Raw genomic sequence first — 14,124 nt, 5'->3', positions numbered from 1 at the left:
CGTTCCCGCCGAGCGGAGCCCCCGCGATGTCCGGCCCGGCCCAGGAGCCCGACAGGTGAGCGGGGATGGACGGACGGATGGATGGATGGGTGGGGTCCCTGCCGTGTCCCTGTCCCCCGCCATCCCCCCGCAGCCTCCCCGCCTCTCCCCGGGGCTGCGCGGCTTCCCTCGCCACCCTCCACTCTCCCCGCTGTTGTCCCCTCCCGCTGTCCCCTGCACCCCCTGCACCCTCCCGCTGTCCCCTGCACCCTCCCGCTGTCCCCTGCACCCTCCCGCTGTCCCCCCGAACCCTCCCGCTGTCCCCCTGCGCCCCCAACCCCGCCCCTAGCATCCTCCCATCCCCCACTCCCCTGTATCCCGGGCATCCTCCCTCTCCTCCATCCCCTCCCGGTGCCCCTTCCCTGGGCACGGAGCCCGGAGTGTCCCCAAACCCCTTTTTTCCCGGTTACCCGAGCCCGGGCCGTGCACCTGCAGCGGGGGCTGCGAGCGCCGCCGGCCGCGCCGCTGCTGCTGCTGCAGAACAAAGCGCGGCTCCCGCTCCTCCCCTCCCTCCCTCTGCCTTCCCCGGCCTCCCTCCGCTTTCTCTGCCTCCCCTCCGCTCCCTCCGCCTCCCCCGGAGCCCCCCGGAGCCCCCCGAGCCCCCAGCCCTGCCCTGACCCCGAGCAAAGCCCGTGTTTATCTTCCCTTTGGTTTTATCGCGCCCCTTTCCCCGCTCGGCGGCTCCTCCTCCCTCCCCGCCGCAATTAATGGTTACAGTTATTAGTGCACAAAGCTCCGAGGCTCTGCGGCCGCGTTTTTTTTGTTTCTTTATTTATTTAATTTTTTTCTTCTATTCTTGCCCCTCCCGCCCCGTTTCTGCGCCGTTTGCCAGCGCGGGAGGAGGGAAATGCAGCTGGAGGGGGCTGGAGGGCAGCGATCCCAAATTAGCAAGCCAGCACTTGGTGGAGAGAAGGGTTGAAGGGTTGCACAAACATCGCTTGGCTCAGGTGCCGGCCCTGGAGAGCATCCAGCCTTCGTCCAAATCCCCCAGATAAATGCAAACTTTTTTTTTTTTTTTTTTTTTTTTTTTCTCTCGCTCTCTCTCTCTTTTTTTTTTTTTTTTCCAAAGATACAGTTTCGAAGAGCAAACTGTTGTTGTGTAATCTCTCGTGAGGGAAAAAAAAAAAAAAAAAAAATAAAAAAAAAAAAAAAAATTTCCTCAAGCACTTCTTCCTGCCCTTGACCCAGATCCTTTTTGCTGTGCTTTTTGCCAGGACCATCCCCACCCCACACCCAGCTGGCATCACTTCCCTGAGCTCCTCAGGAATGCTCACTCATTTGGGATGTTCCTGCCTCTTTTATTTATTTATTTTTATAAAATTTATTTCTTTCTTTGTTCAGAATTCTGGCTGAGTGCCCCTGCATGACCCCGAGCCTCAGGCTAAGGAGGTGATGCCCCCTCATTCCAGGTGCTCCCAGGATGTCCAAAATCAACCCCAAAATCATCTCCCTGAGCTGAGCAACTCTCACATCTCAGCTTCACCATCTCTGGGATTGCACTGGGACCTTCACCACCTCCAATAATAAAAAAAAAAAAAAAGGGCTAGATGATTTTTTTTTTTTTTTTTTTTAATATTTCCAGCCTGCTCTTCCAGCTGCCCCTTGGCAGGGTGGAGGTTCTGGAATATTTTCTGGAATATTTCCTATCCACAGAGCTGGATGTCACCTGCTGGTTTATGGTGACTGCACCCAGGGCCATTCCCTTCCTCAGGGCAGCTTTTTCTTTGCTGGATCTGCCTGACAGATGTCGTGGAACTCCTGGAAAAAGCTTTTCCAAACAGGATTTTTATCCTGTGAATGATGCACACAGCAGTTTTTCCCCGTTCCCAGGAGGAGATGGAGGCTGGAGCTTGGTGTGAATTTACCACAGATGGAGTGCAAAGTTTATCTGAGTTTTCTGCCTCCCTGGAGATTGGTTGGATTGCTCCCAAATCCAACGGGCACCTGGCACGGGATCCTGGTGCTTGGCAAGAGGGAATGGAAGCAGGAGCTGGAATTGTGTCCAGCACAGCCAGGTGTCCCCAAAAAGAGCCAGAAGAGAGCCAGGGCAGGGGGGATGCTGCAGGAGATGAATATTCCATCCCCAGCTCCCGGATTCCTGAGGCTGGGAGCGGTGCCAGGCCTGGGGCTGGGAGTGCTGCCCCTCGTGCAGGCCTGGGAAAGAAAGGGCTGGCAGAGGGTTCATGTGTGTCTGCTTTTGTCTTCCAGCGGAGCTGAGTCCCTCTCCTCGGATGAAAAAGGTACAGGGGTTTGGGGAAATGCCCTTCCTTGGGACTGGGACATCTAAAACTGCCTTTAAAACCAGTTGGAAAGGTGCAGGGATTTTGGGAAATACCCGTTCTTTGGAATGGGAATTCTATAACTGACTTTAAAAACCAGTTGGAAAGGTACAGGGATTTTAGGACATACCCATTGTTTGGACTGGGAATTCTATAACTGGCTTTAAAAACCAATTGAAAAGGTGCAGAGATTTTGGGAAATACCCATTGTTTGGAATGGGAATTCTAAAATTGCCTTTAAAAACCAGTTGAAAAAATAGAGGGATTTTGGGAAATACCTGTTCTTTGGAATGGGAATTCTAAGACTGGCTGTAAAAACTAGTTGGAAAGGCACAAGGATTTTGGGAATTACCCATCCTTGGGAATGAGAATTCTATAACTGCCTTTAAAAACCAGTTGGAAAGGCATAGGGATTTTGGGAAATGCCCACCTTTTGGAATGGGAATATTATAATTATAACTGCCTTTAAAAGCCTCAGTGTAAGCCCTTCCTTTATGGATTACTTTGGTTTTTATGCTGGCTTTTAAAATCCCTGTTCCTTTGTTATTTATTCCCTTTCTCTGTGTACAAAATGGGGCAGAGCAGAGTTAAATCCTGCTCAGACTTTTACTCCCTGCTGTTCTCTTGCAGAGGTGACACCCAATGGCATGGAGGGATCAGGATCAGCCGAGGAGCAGCAGGAGGGTGAGCTCACCATGGCTCAGGGGTTTCCTCACTCCTGGCAAGGTCCTGCATCCCAAATTTCCCCCAGCCCCATCCCAGAGCACCTCCCCGCCTTTCCAGTGCTGGTTTCCCTTCAAATTATAAGAAGAATTAATTCAAGCCACATTTGGTGCATCCCAGCTCCCACCTGCCATGGAAAACCAGAATTTATCTGGGATGTGCCATGGCTGAAGCTCCAAAATTATCCCAGGTTGTATAAAACATGAGAATTCAATATTCTGAACACCCTTCACAAGGGCCTGGGTGACCCCAGAGTCTTCCCTGGTGCTGGGATTTGATGCTCTGATGTTTTTCTCTGCCCTCAGTATTTATTTTTTTTTAATGTTTCATTATCTAACCTGCTGTCTGGCCTGATGGATCCCTGGACTCACATTCCACCTATTTTTTAGGAGAAGCCAGTTCTGAGGACAGCTCCAGCAGCAGCTCAGAAGAGGACTCAGGTGAGCAGAACATTGTGATTTATTTACCTGTAATCCCTTTGTTAAAACTGATTAAAACTGTTTAAACCAGCTGCTGCTCCTGGGAAGAGTCTCACAGTTATTAGGGAATGCTAACTCTCATTGCTTCCCCAATAAAACTTTTGGGAGCCAATGATTTCCTGTCAATGATTAAAGGGCAGCAGCTCAGAAGAGGACTCAGGTGAGCAAAACATCATCATTTATTTACCTGTTTGCTTTTTTAAAAGTGGTGTTCAGTTTTAAAGAGTCTCACAGTTATTAGGGAATGCTAACTCTCATTGCTTCCCCAATAAAATTTTTGGGATTTCCTATCAATGATCAAAGGGCAGCAGCTCGTGCTGCTTTCACTCTCAGACACAACACCCCAGACACAACACCCACGGGTATTTTTACACCACCACAGCAGTTGTCCAAACACCAAGAGGCCATAAATTTCCTCAAAAACTGGCAACAGAACTGGCCAAACAGGATGGCCAGGAAAAGAATTAAGGGAAGTGTTTGCTGTCGGTGGTTTTTTGCTCTTCCCTGGGTTTTGCTGGCAGCAGTTTATTCTGCTTTTATGTAATGCTGCTAATTAAACAGTTCCAGTGGTTTTTCCCTGCAGATGCAGAGGAGTGGGGTGGAGGAAGGCTGGGTCAGTGTGGGTTTATTGTCCCTGTGATCCCTTGCTCAGCAGGAGGAAAGCAGCTGGGATAAACAATGCCCCAGGGGTGATGTGGGGTGGCAGGAAGGATTTGGAGCCATCAGCTCCATCTCTTGGGGGAAAAGGAGCTGCTGGAGAGCATCCCTAGGAAATGAGGGGTGGAGGCCTCGAGTTTCCATGTGCAGGGAGTGTTTTGCTGGTTGGCCTTCCCTGCCTCTCCCAGCCCAGGGGGAGACTGGAGTTCCAGGAGAGCTCTGGGAGAGCTCCAGGATCCCTTTTTCCTGGGAGAGAAGTAGGATGGGAAGCAGCTGATCCTGGCAGCTCTGCCACTCCCCTGCTCCCAAATCCACCCCTCAGGACACAACCTTTGGCCTGAAGTGTCAGCTCAGCTGGAATTCCCTCCTCTTGGTTGCAGCCAGGAGAATCCAGGCACTTTTAAATCATTTCAGGGACAAACAACAGTGCAGACAGTGTGGTGGTTGCTCCTTGGGAAGGCTGTTCCCAGTTTCCATGCCTTGGCACTGTGAGGCTCATCTCTTGTTAAATCTTTATTTTAACCCCTGTGAAAATTCCCAGGAGTTTGAACAATTAAGGAGCCTTAGGCAAATTTGTATCCTGATTGTTCTGCCTCACCCCCAGGCTGTGCAAAGCCTGCAAGGCCTCTCAGGAATGTTCTCCTTTTGGATTTGGTGAATTTAAGCAAATGAAATTGGGTTGTCTTGGGTGAATGTGGGAGCAGAAACTCTCTGGACATTGAGATATTCACTCCAAACTCCTTTTTTCCAAGATGAAGAACAGGAGGAGAAGGAATCCCCACCTTACTGCAATGAGTCAGGTAGGAACAGATCTCCTGAGGGTTTTTTTTTTTTTTTTAATTATTCCTGGCTGTTTAATTACTTGGCTTTTCATGAGCTCATCTCCCTCTTTTCCCTCTAGGAGGGAGCTGCTTGCCACGCTGTCAGCACTGCAGGAATGATAATGTAGGTTTGTGAGGAAAAAACCACCCACTTGTTTTACATGAGATCATTTGCAAACTGTAATTCTACTCTCTCCTCACCTTTTTAAAGATTTTTTTTTTTTTTAAATCTATTTCCAGGACCAGAAGGAGCAAGTGACCCCCAGGAGACTTGCTGGAGGACAATTTATGTATGAATTTTTTTTTTTTAATGTAATGGGTGTGAGTTTACATTGTTCTCATCAAGGTGCTTCAGTCTTTGGTTGGAGTGGGCAAACAGCTCATTTGCTGCACAAATGCATTTGGATTTATCCTGGAACGTGCACCCACATCCTTAAAAATCACAGTTCAGAGCCTGTGCTGCCTCCAGATCCTGGTCCAAGACAGCTCTTGGCAGGGTTTTTCAGGATGCTGCCACAATGAACAGCAGGGCCCATTTATCTGTGCTTATTTCAGCCTGGGTGCACAGCAGGCATCTCCCCTGCCTCACCCTCCCTTTCAGCCCTGCATTTTCCCTGGGTGCAGCACTGTTCTCCCTCTCTCTGCCTTGCAGTGCTCCCTGTGGGGTGCCCATTGCTGTTCTCCACTCTGGATGTCAATATTATCCATGGGAAACCTTGGCTCTGACACCGAGCCCTTCATGTGAGAGCAGCTCCTGGCACAGGAAGCTTTATGCAAAGTGCTCATTTCCAGCTGTTTTGCATAGTCTGGGTGGGCCCTCAGCAGTTTTTAACTGCTCAAAACCAGCCTGGAGTTCATTGTGGCCCCTGTGCTGTCGAGATAAAGCAGGAGGGAGTCTCTCCCTCTGGCCAAGTGCCACATTGTTGGATGTCTCTTGCAGGGTGCAGCTGGATGCAGAGGGCTCCTACCAGTGCAGCATCACTGGGCTGATCTTCGAGGTGACAGGCAGTGCCAGGATCACCTATTCCCTGTTATCCTGGAGTAAATATGCCCAGCTGGTGGAGAAGCCCTGGATCGTGGGCGGGCCCCTGTTCGACATGCGCTGCTCGGTGCCCGGCGCGCTCAGCTCCATCCAGTTCCCTCACTGCCTCTGCCTGGGGGGTGAGCCTGGGGACAGGGGCTGGGAGGGACCCCTGGGGGTGTTCTAGGAGTTCTGAGCCCTGTGGGAACCCTAAAAATCCCCTCAGGGAAACTTTGAGGCTTTGCCCTGGGAAGATTTACTGAAGAGTTCCCAGCCTAGGCTGAAAGAGAAGAGTTCCTTCATGGTGTCTTGCAGAAACTACTGCCAGTCTACCCTGGATTGTTTCCCTGCCCTCCCCAGTTGTTCATCCCTCATACCCCTCTGTAGGTCTTGCCCTTTGTACTGCCTGTGCCCTCAGACCACTGACCACTGACCCCTGGGCACCACTTGGTCTGGGTCTTCTGTCCCTCATCATTGTGCCCTCAAACCATTGACCACTGGCCCCATATTTAACCCCTGAGAGCACATGTTCTGGATCTTCTGTCCCTGATCATTGTGCCCACAGATCACTGACCACTGAGCCCTTATTTTACCCCTGGGCACCACATGGTCTGAGTGTTCTGTCCCTGGTCATTGTGCCCTCAGACCATTGACCACTGACCCCATACTTCACCCCTGAGCACATGGTCTGAGTGTTCTGTCCCTGATCCCTTTATCACACTGCAATAAACCCTGGTGGCAAATACCATACAGGAGCCCCTTCCTGTATGTGCATGGCTGGAAATGGCAGCTCCCTTGGCCTGCTCTGAGCAGCCTGTGAGGGAGAATCTTGGAGAAAGGAGCAGCATTTCCCAGCCCTGCCACAACCCTGCCTTGTCCCCGCAGGTGACGGGGCCGGCGTGGCCTTCAAGGTGCTGCACGTCAAGGGCGGCGGCGCGGCCATCGAGCCCTCGGCAGAGTTCTCGGCCTCGCACGTCAAGTGGGTGGTGAGCTCCCTGTCCCCCGTGGGGCCCCTGATCCACAGCCCCCAGCCCCTGCAGTACCACGGGGCTGTCATCCTCTACAAGGCCATCGACGAGCACCCCTCCCTGTCCTTCTGGGTCTACCTGGCCACCAACAACGACTCCTTCATCAAGGTACGGCCCCGGGAGGGCGTGGGAAGGGTGGGATGAGGGATCCTGGTGTGGTTGGGGTGGGAAGGAGATTAAATCCCTTCTTATTCTGGGAAAGCTGGCCTGAAACAGACTGGGCAGAGCTAAAGTAGATATTTATTGAAAGGGCTTTAGGACACACCTTGGGCTACACCCAAGTTGGACCAAGAACAGTCACAACAATCTCACAAGATCTCACATTTTTATAAATTTTGGTCAATTTGTATATTGGGGTTTAATTGTCCAATCCCAGCTCCAGGTTGTGAGGTCTCATCCGTCTTGTTTTCTCTCTTCAGTCCACCCTTGTTTGTGCTTTTGGGGCTGAGAGTTGTCCTTGGTGTGCAGCAGGAAAAGGATTTGTTTTGTGTCCCTGCTGTGTGCAGAGCTGAGTGACACTGACTGTGAGCTCAGAGCTGCACCCCTGGGCACCACAGAACCTGAAACACATGGGAGATAAAACTTAAGGCATCAATTCCACCCCTGCCATGCCCAGGGACACCTCACACCATCCCAGGCTGCTCTAAGCCCCAATGTCCAACCTGGCCTTGGGATCCAGGGGCAGCCACAGCTTCTCTGGGAATTCCATCCCAGCTCCTCCTCACCCTCAGGGAAAAAATTCCATCCCAATATCCCATCTAACCCTACAATCTTTAAAAATGAATCCACTCCCCCTTTTCTTCTGTCACTCCATCCCAAAATATAATTTTATAATAATCCCAAATTACAAATTTTTCTCTCTCGAAGCTTTTCCATTTCCATTCTTTATCCGAGTCACTTCTACCAAGTAACAAGAGAAAACAGCCTCGAGTTGTGCCAGAGGAGGTTTAGATGGTGCTTTTTGAGCGTGGTGGTTATTCCACAGCTTTCTGGGAAGTTTGTGGCACAGATTGTGGCTGTTGTGTAAAGCTGGGGCCAGAGAACAGCCCAAGGAGCCACCTGAGCACAGGTTTTAAATGTTAATTCCTTTACTGAAATCAGTAACGTTGAAATATTGAGCTTGAAATGGTATTTTTTAAAATGTAGGATATCTCAAAGACTGTGAAACACTCCAAAAGGAAATTTGTTCAGATTGAAAAGCCCCCTGTGTGCCAGAAATTACTGCAGGAAGGAAAGAAGTACAGATTGATCTGTGAGCCAGAAGCTGAGATCACTCCTGAGGTGAGTCCCTTACACAACCCTCACTTCCTGCTCTGCAGCTTCCCTGGAAACGTGGCACAAAAAGGAACCTTTTGCCTCTTGGAGCTCTAAAATTTTGGGATGAAATCCTGATGCTAAAATCAACAGCAAAACTCTGGGGAAATTGGATTTTTTTTCAGATCTCTCCCAACAGCCAATTGCCTTCTGTTTGGTTTATTTCAGGTAAATATTTATATTTGTTTTATATTTCTGTCATGCAGGAGATTGAGTTTGTTGACGGGTCGGTGTTGAAACTGAAGAGTTACTTTGAGGTGTATCTGGAGAAGCCTGATGACTTCACCCTGTCCCTGGTGGAGCAGGACTCGGATGAGACTGTCTGGAAAGCCAAACTCCGAGAGCGTGAGTCCTTGGGAATGGGCTGGGATGGGATGGGAGGACCAGGGACATTTTCCATTGTCCCAGGTGCTCCAGGCCCTCTCCAGCCTGGCCTGGGGCACTGCCAGGGATCCAGGGGCAGCCACAGCTGCTCTGGGAATTCATCCCAGCCCCTCCCCGCCCTCCCAGTCAGGAATTCCATCCCAAAAATCCCATCTAAACTCCTCTCTGTCCATTTGAAGCCATTCCCAGTGTCCTGTCCCTCCATCCCTTCTCCAGAGTCTCTCTCCATCTTTCCTCAGTTCCTCCTGAGCTCACCCCAAATCTTCTCCTCTCCAGGCTGAACAATCCCAGCTCTCCCAGCCTTTCCTCCAGCAGAGCTGCTCCATCCCTCTGCTCATTTAGACCATTAAAGACCATTTAGTTCCATCCTCCTGCAAATTATTCCATGTTATAATATATGATTCCATATATTATCCATGGAATTGTATAACATAATATAAAATTGCATGTTATAACATTATTATTCCATCTTATAATATATTATTCCATATATTATTCCATATATTATCCATGGAATTGTATAACATAATGCAAAATTGCATGTTACTGTATTATTATTCTATGTTATAATTCCATATATTCCATGGAATATATTCCGTATATATATCCATGGAATTGTATAATATAATGCAAAATTGCACATTATTATATTATTATTCTATATTATGATGTATTATTCCATGTTAAAATGTATTATTCCATATTATTCCATGTTACAATATATTATTCCACATATTGTCCATGGAACTGTATAATATAATATAAAATTGCATGTTATTATATTATTATTCCATGTTACAATATATTATTCCACATATTATCCATGGAACTGTATAATATAATATAAAATTGCATGTTTTTGCATAATAACTTGCAATTTCTCTTGCCTGTTTGGGCCTGCTGCAGCACATTGAATCAAAGGGGAAAAATTGCATTCTGTCAAACCTGAGGGGTTGGAATCCACCCAGGAGCTTTGCTTTGTGCTGGGAATTCCTGGAGCTGGGAATTCCTCGCTCACATTTCCCTCCTGTGCCCTTCCCAGGGGATTGGATCCATTATGACCAGAACAAGAACGAGCAGAAGAGGAGCTCAGGCAGTGAGTGACTGTCCCTGTCCCCTGTGCCCCTCCCTGGCCCTGGGGACAGCAGTGACAGCCCCTCTGCTCCCTCCCAGGTGTGAAGAGGAGGAAACCAGCCCTCAGCATCCTGGAGGAGGAGGGGCTGCAGAGCAAAAAGCAGAAAACTGGCGGCACTGCAGGTGGGAAAGAACCTGCCTGGGGTCATTTTTGTGTCCTGGGCTTGAAACTCACCTCACTTTCCCAAAGATTTTTCCCTGTGGGATGGTCCAGGCTTGGGGAACAACAGCTGGAAAAGTGTCTGGTGGGAAAGGAGCTGGGGGTGAGCCAGGGGTGGCCAAGGAGGTCCCAGCAATGCCACAGGCCCAGGGCAGGGATTGTCCCCTGTGCTGAGGCTCCTCCAGCCCTGGGGCAGCTTTGGGGTCCTCACAAGGACACTGAGCGTCCAGGGAAGGGAATGGGGTTGGGAAAGGGGCTGGAGCAGCTGAGGGAGCTGGGGAAGGGAATGGAGCCCCAGGAGGGGCTGAGGGAAGGGAAATGGAGCCCCAGGAGGGGCTGAGGGAGCTGGGGAAGGGAATGGAGCCCCAGGAGGGAATGAGGGAGCTGGGGAAGGGAAATGGAGCCCCGGGAGGGGCTGAGGGAGCTGGGGAAGGGAATGGAGCCCCAGGAGGGAATGAGGGAGCTGGGGAAGGGAATGGAGCCCCAGGAGAGGGAATGGAGCTGGGGTAGGGAATGGAGCCCCAGGAGGGGCTGAGGGAGCTGGGGAAGGGAATGGAGCCCCAGGAGGGGCTGAGGGAGCTGAGAAGGGGCTGAGCCTGGAGAAAAGGAGGCTCAGGGGGGACCTTGTGGCTCTGCACAACTCCCTGACAGGAGGGGACAGTTTGGGGTGAATTTGGGATCTTATCCCAGGGAACAGGGACAGGAGGAGAGGGAACGGCCTCAGGGGAGACTCAGAGTGGATTTTGGGGGAAAATCCAATGTTTTTCAGATGGAATGGGAGCCAAAAGCCTGACAGACAAAGAGCTGATGATGGTGGCCAAGCTGATGATGATTTTGGGGGAAATCCAATGTTTTTCAGATGGAATGGGAGCCAAAAGCTTGACAGACAAGGAGCTGATGATGGTGGCCAAGCTGCTGATGATTTGGGGGGAAATCCAATGTTTTTCAGATGGAATGGGAGCCAAAAGCCTGACAGACAAGGAGCTGATGATGGTGGCCAAGCAGCTGGACCGGCGCTGGCGGGAAATCGCCATCGAGTGCCTGCAGATGGAGATGAAGGACATCGAGGACATCAGGGCCATGGAGGAGGAGGTGAACATGCAGAAATTCCTGGTGCTGAGGAAGTGGAGAGACAGGGAACAGGGCAATGGAACTGCAGAGGCTCTGCAGAGCAGCCTGGGGGAAAAAGCCACCTACGAGATCCTGCAGACGCTGCAAGGTACCATCAGCTCCTGGGCACTGAACCATCCCTGCTCCAGCTGGGTTTGGGGGATTCCAGCAGGGAATTCACCAAATCTCCAGTGCTTGGTTTGTTGTGGAGGTTAAAATTGTCTCCCTTCCACTTTCACCAGTGCTTTGTGGTGTTTTTATCCTTCCCTTCAGGGGATGATACAAAATGAAGAATGTTTTTGCCCTGGTGTCCAAACCAGTTCTTGGGGTTCTCTGGAAGTCCTAAGAGGAGATGTTTGGGTCTTTATTTCAGGAATGGTTAATTAATGGTTAATTAATCACCTTCCCTGATGACTTTGTGGTTCCATCCCATGTGGGGATGGATTTCCCAAGGGAGCTCCCCCTCCTTTCCATGGAGTTCTTACATTCAGTTCACCTTCTACAAATCCAAATTATTCCAGGAGCTGGGAATTATCCCTGCCCATGGCAGGGGTTGGAATTAAATGACTTTTAAAGTCCTTTCCAACCCAGACCATTCCATAATTTTATGAACTCAGCCAGCCAAGGGAAATTGTCCTCAAAAATTAAATGGATTTTTTTTTTCTTTCTTTTGCAACAACAAAACTTTGTTCTGTCTGAATTCCTTAATTTAGCACAAAAGGAAATGGCCTCAGGCTGTGCCAGGGGAGGTTTAGATTGGATTTCAGGAAAATTCCTGCATGGAAAGGGCTGTCCAGGACTGGCACAGTTGGATTTGGATGATTTTAATTCCATGGATCTTAATTCCATGATTAATTCTCCCTGAAAACAACCTGGCTGGAAAAGGTGGAGAGCTCTCCCTTGACAGACTCTGCCACAGCCTCATGGAGAGGGCTTTAATACATTTATTTTTCAACTTAAATATTTTTAAATTCAAATTCAGGAACTTCAGAGGTGTGTTTTTTCCCTTCCCTCAGGTTTCTCAGCTCAGGGCTGAGCCAGCTGGAAGGAGGAGGAGGAGGAGGAAGAGGAGGTGGGAGCTTCCCCATCCAACCATTCTGCTCCCCTGGGATCCTGCTGGGATTCAGGAATGTTTGTGGCATCACCAGTGGCTGGGAAGGTCAGGCAGGATCCTCCAGAGAAACGTGGAATGGAATTTTGGATGGACAGAAGCCACTTCCCAGATTTTCAGGAGAGGTGGATCCCGGATTTCCAGGCTTCACCCACAGGGAAAAGCCACTCTGGAAAGACACAAACACTGGAAAAAAACAAACAAACAAACCACTTTTATCTTTTTCATCACCTGGAAAAGATTTTTTTATTTCCATCAGGGAAAAACAGGGAGAAGAATTCCCCTGGAGACTTTAAAACAGGGAGAAGAATTCTCCTGGAAACTTTAAAAAATGGAGAAGAATTCCCCTGGAAACTTTAAAACAGGGAGAAGAATTCAATTCCCCTGGAAACTTTCACCCCTTTCCAAAAAAAAAAACCTACTGAACTGCCAGAATCGTGAGGTGCTTTGGATTTCTCATGGATCAGGGAAGAATAATCCTAAACCTGCACCAGATTCCTTTCCAGAATCACTGTATATATGGAATTATTGTACAGATCCTGGACATCCAGTCCTTGTTAAGCTGTGCTTCTGCTTCCTGAAATTCCCAAAGATGGGGAACACCACTATGAACTTGGAATTTCCCCATGGAATTTTTTCTCCTCTCTTTTCTGTATATCTTGTCTCCCTTTTTTTTTTTTTACATTGTTTAATACTTTTTTTTTCTATGAGAAAATTTTTATACTTCTTTTTTTTTTTAATTTTTTTTTTACTTGATTTATTCAAATTTGAATAGAATTTAGGTGCTTAAAAGTGTGAGGAGCCAAAATAATCTGGTTTTTTTTCCAGGATTGGAAAAAAAAAATTGGGAAAGAATGGAATTTGCAGAAGAGAGGAGTGACCAGATCCAGGATTGTCTTGTTTTTAAGGCCGTGGGATACTTGGGATCATTTTCCTCTGTGTATGTTTGGGAAAGGAAAACATACTTTTTAAAAAAAATAAGGATTAAACAAGAAAATTTTCCATTATTTCCGTCTGAATTCTGATGTTTGTTTTAGTTGGATGAAGTGTTGGAAAAGTTGTTGGTGTTCTGGGAAGAGGAGGAGGAGGATGGAAGTTGTTCCTCAACTTCTGGAAAAGCTGGAAGTGCCACCAAAAGCATCCAAGGGTTTTTTTGGGATGGAAATCCCAAAATATTTTATCCAGTTCCAACCTCTGGGATAGGGACACCTTCCCTATCCCTGTTTTTTCCAAGAGGGAAACTTGGATTTTAAACCACACCAATTCCAGGCAGGTGCTTTCCCATCCCAGAAATATCCAAAGTATTTCCAAGGATTCATGTTGGATCACAAAGGACAAAAAAATATCTGTGATTTTGATTTTATTAAGCAATAAATAGAATAAATAGGTAATATCATAAATAAATCATCGACCAGAATGGAATCAGGGAATAGAATGGAACATGTAAAAGAAGGAATATCATCATAAATAAATCAGGGAATGTAATCATAAATAAATCCAGGAATATTGTAATGAATCAGGAAATAGAATGGAATCTCAAAGAAATCAAGGAATTTCATCACAAATCAGGGAACGGAGTGGAATATCATAAATAAATCAGGGAATATAATCATAAATAAATTCAGGATTATCATCAGAAATCATAAAGTAGAATAGAATCTCAAATAAATCAAGGAATATCATCACAAATCAGGGAACAGAATGGAATATTATCATAAATAAATCAGGGAACAGAATGGAAAATCATCATAAATAAATCAGGGAACAGAATGGAATATCATCATAAATAAATCAGGGAACAGAATGGAAAATCATCATAAATAAATCAGGGAACAGAATGGAATATCATCCTAAATAAACCATG

General features: G+C 48.0%; 1 protein-coding gene across 1 annotated transcript; it reads left to right on the top strand.

The window, feature by feature from the left end:
* CARD8 (caspase recruitment domain family member 8) lies at positions 1-13,267 on the top strand. The gene is made up of 15 exons (XM_083868242.1): positions 1-55; positions 2,248-2,279; positions 2,949-3,002; positions 3,431-3,481; positions 4,930-4,977; positions 5,079-5,122; positions 5,239-5,288; positions 5,939-6,159; positions 6,905-7,155; positions 8,194-8,328; positions 8,568-8,706; positions 9,788-9,841; positions 9,919-10,002; positions 10,989-11,258; positions 12,166-13,267. The coding sequence occupies exons 1-15, from the start codon at positions 27-29 to the stop codon at positions 12,183-12,185; spliced, it is 1,482 nt and encodes a 493-aa protein (XP_083724368.1). The 5' UTR covers positions 1-26; the 3' UTR covers positions 12,186-13,267.
* The last annotated feature ends 857 nt before the right edge of the window (positions 13,268-14,124 follow it).

Source organism: Zosterops lateralis (genome assembly GCF_965231275.1).
Source record: "Zosterops lateralis genome assembly, chromosome: 10".
NCBI classification, from domain to species: Eukaryota; Metazoa; Chordata; class Aves; order Passeriformes; family Zosteropidae; genus Zosterops; species Zosterops lateralis.
Note: the sequence above shows the minus strand (reverse complement) of the source record. Positions and strands in the feature narration are given on the sequence as shown.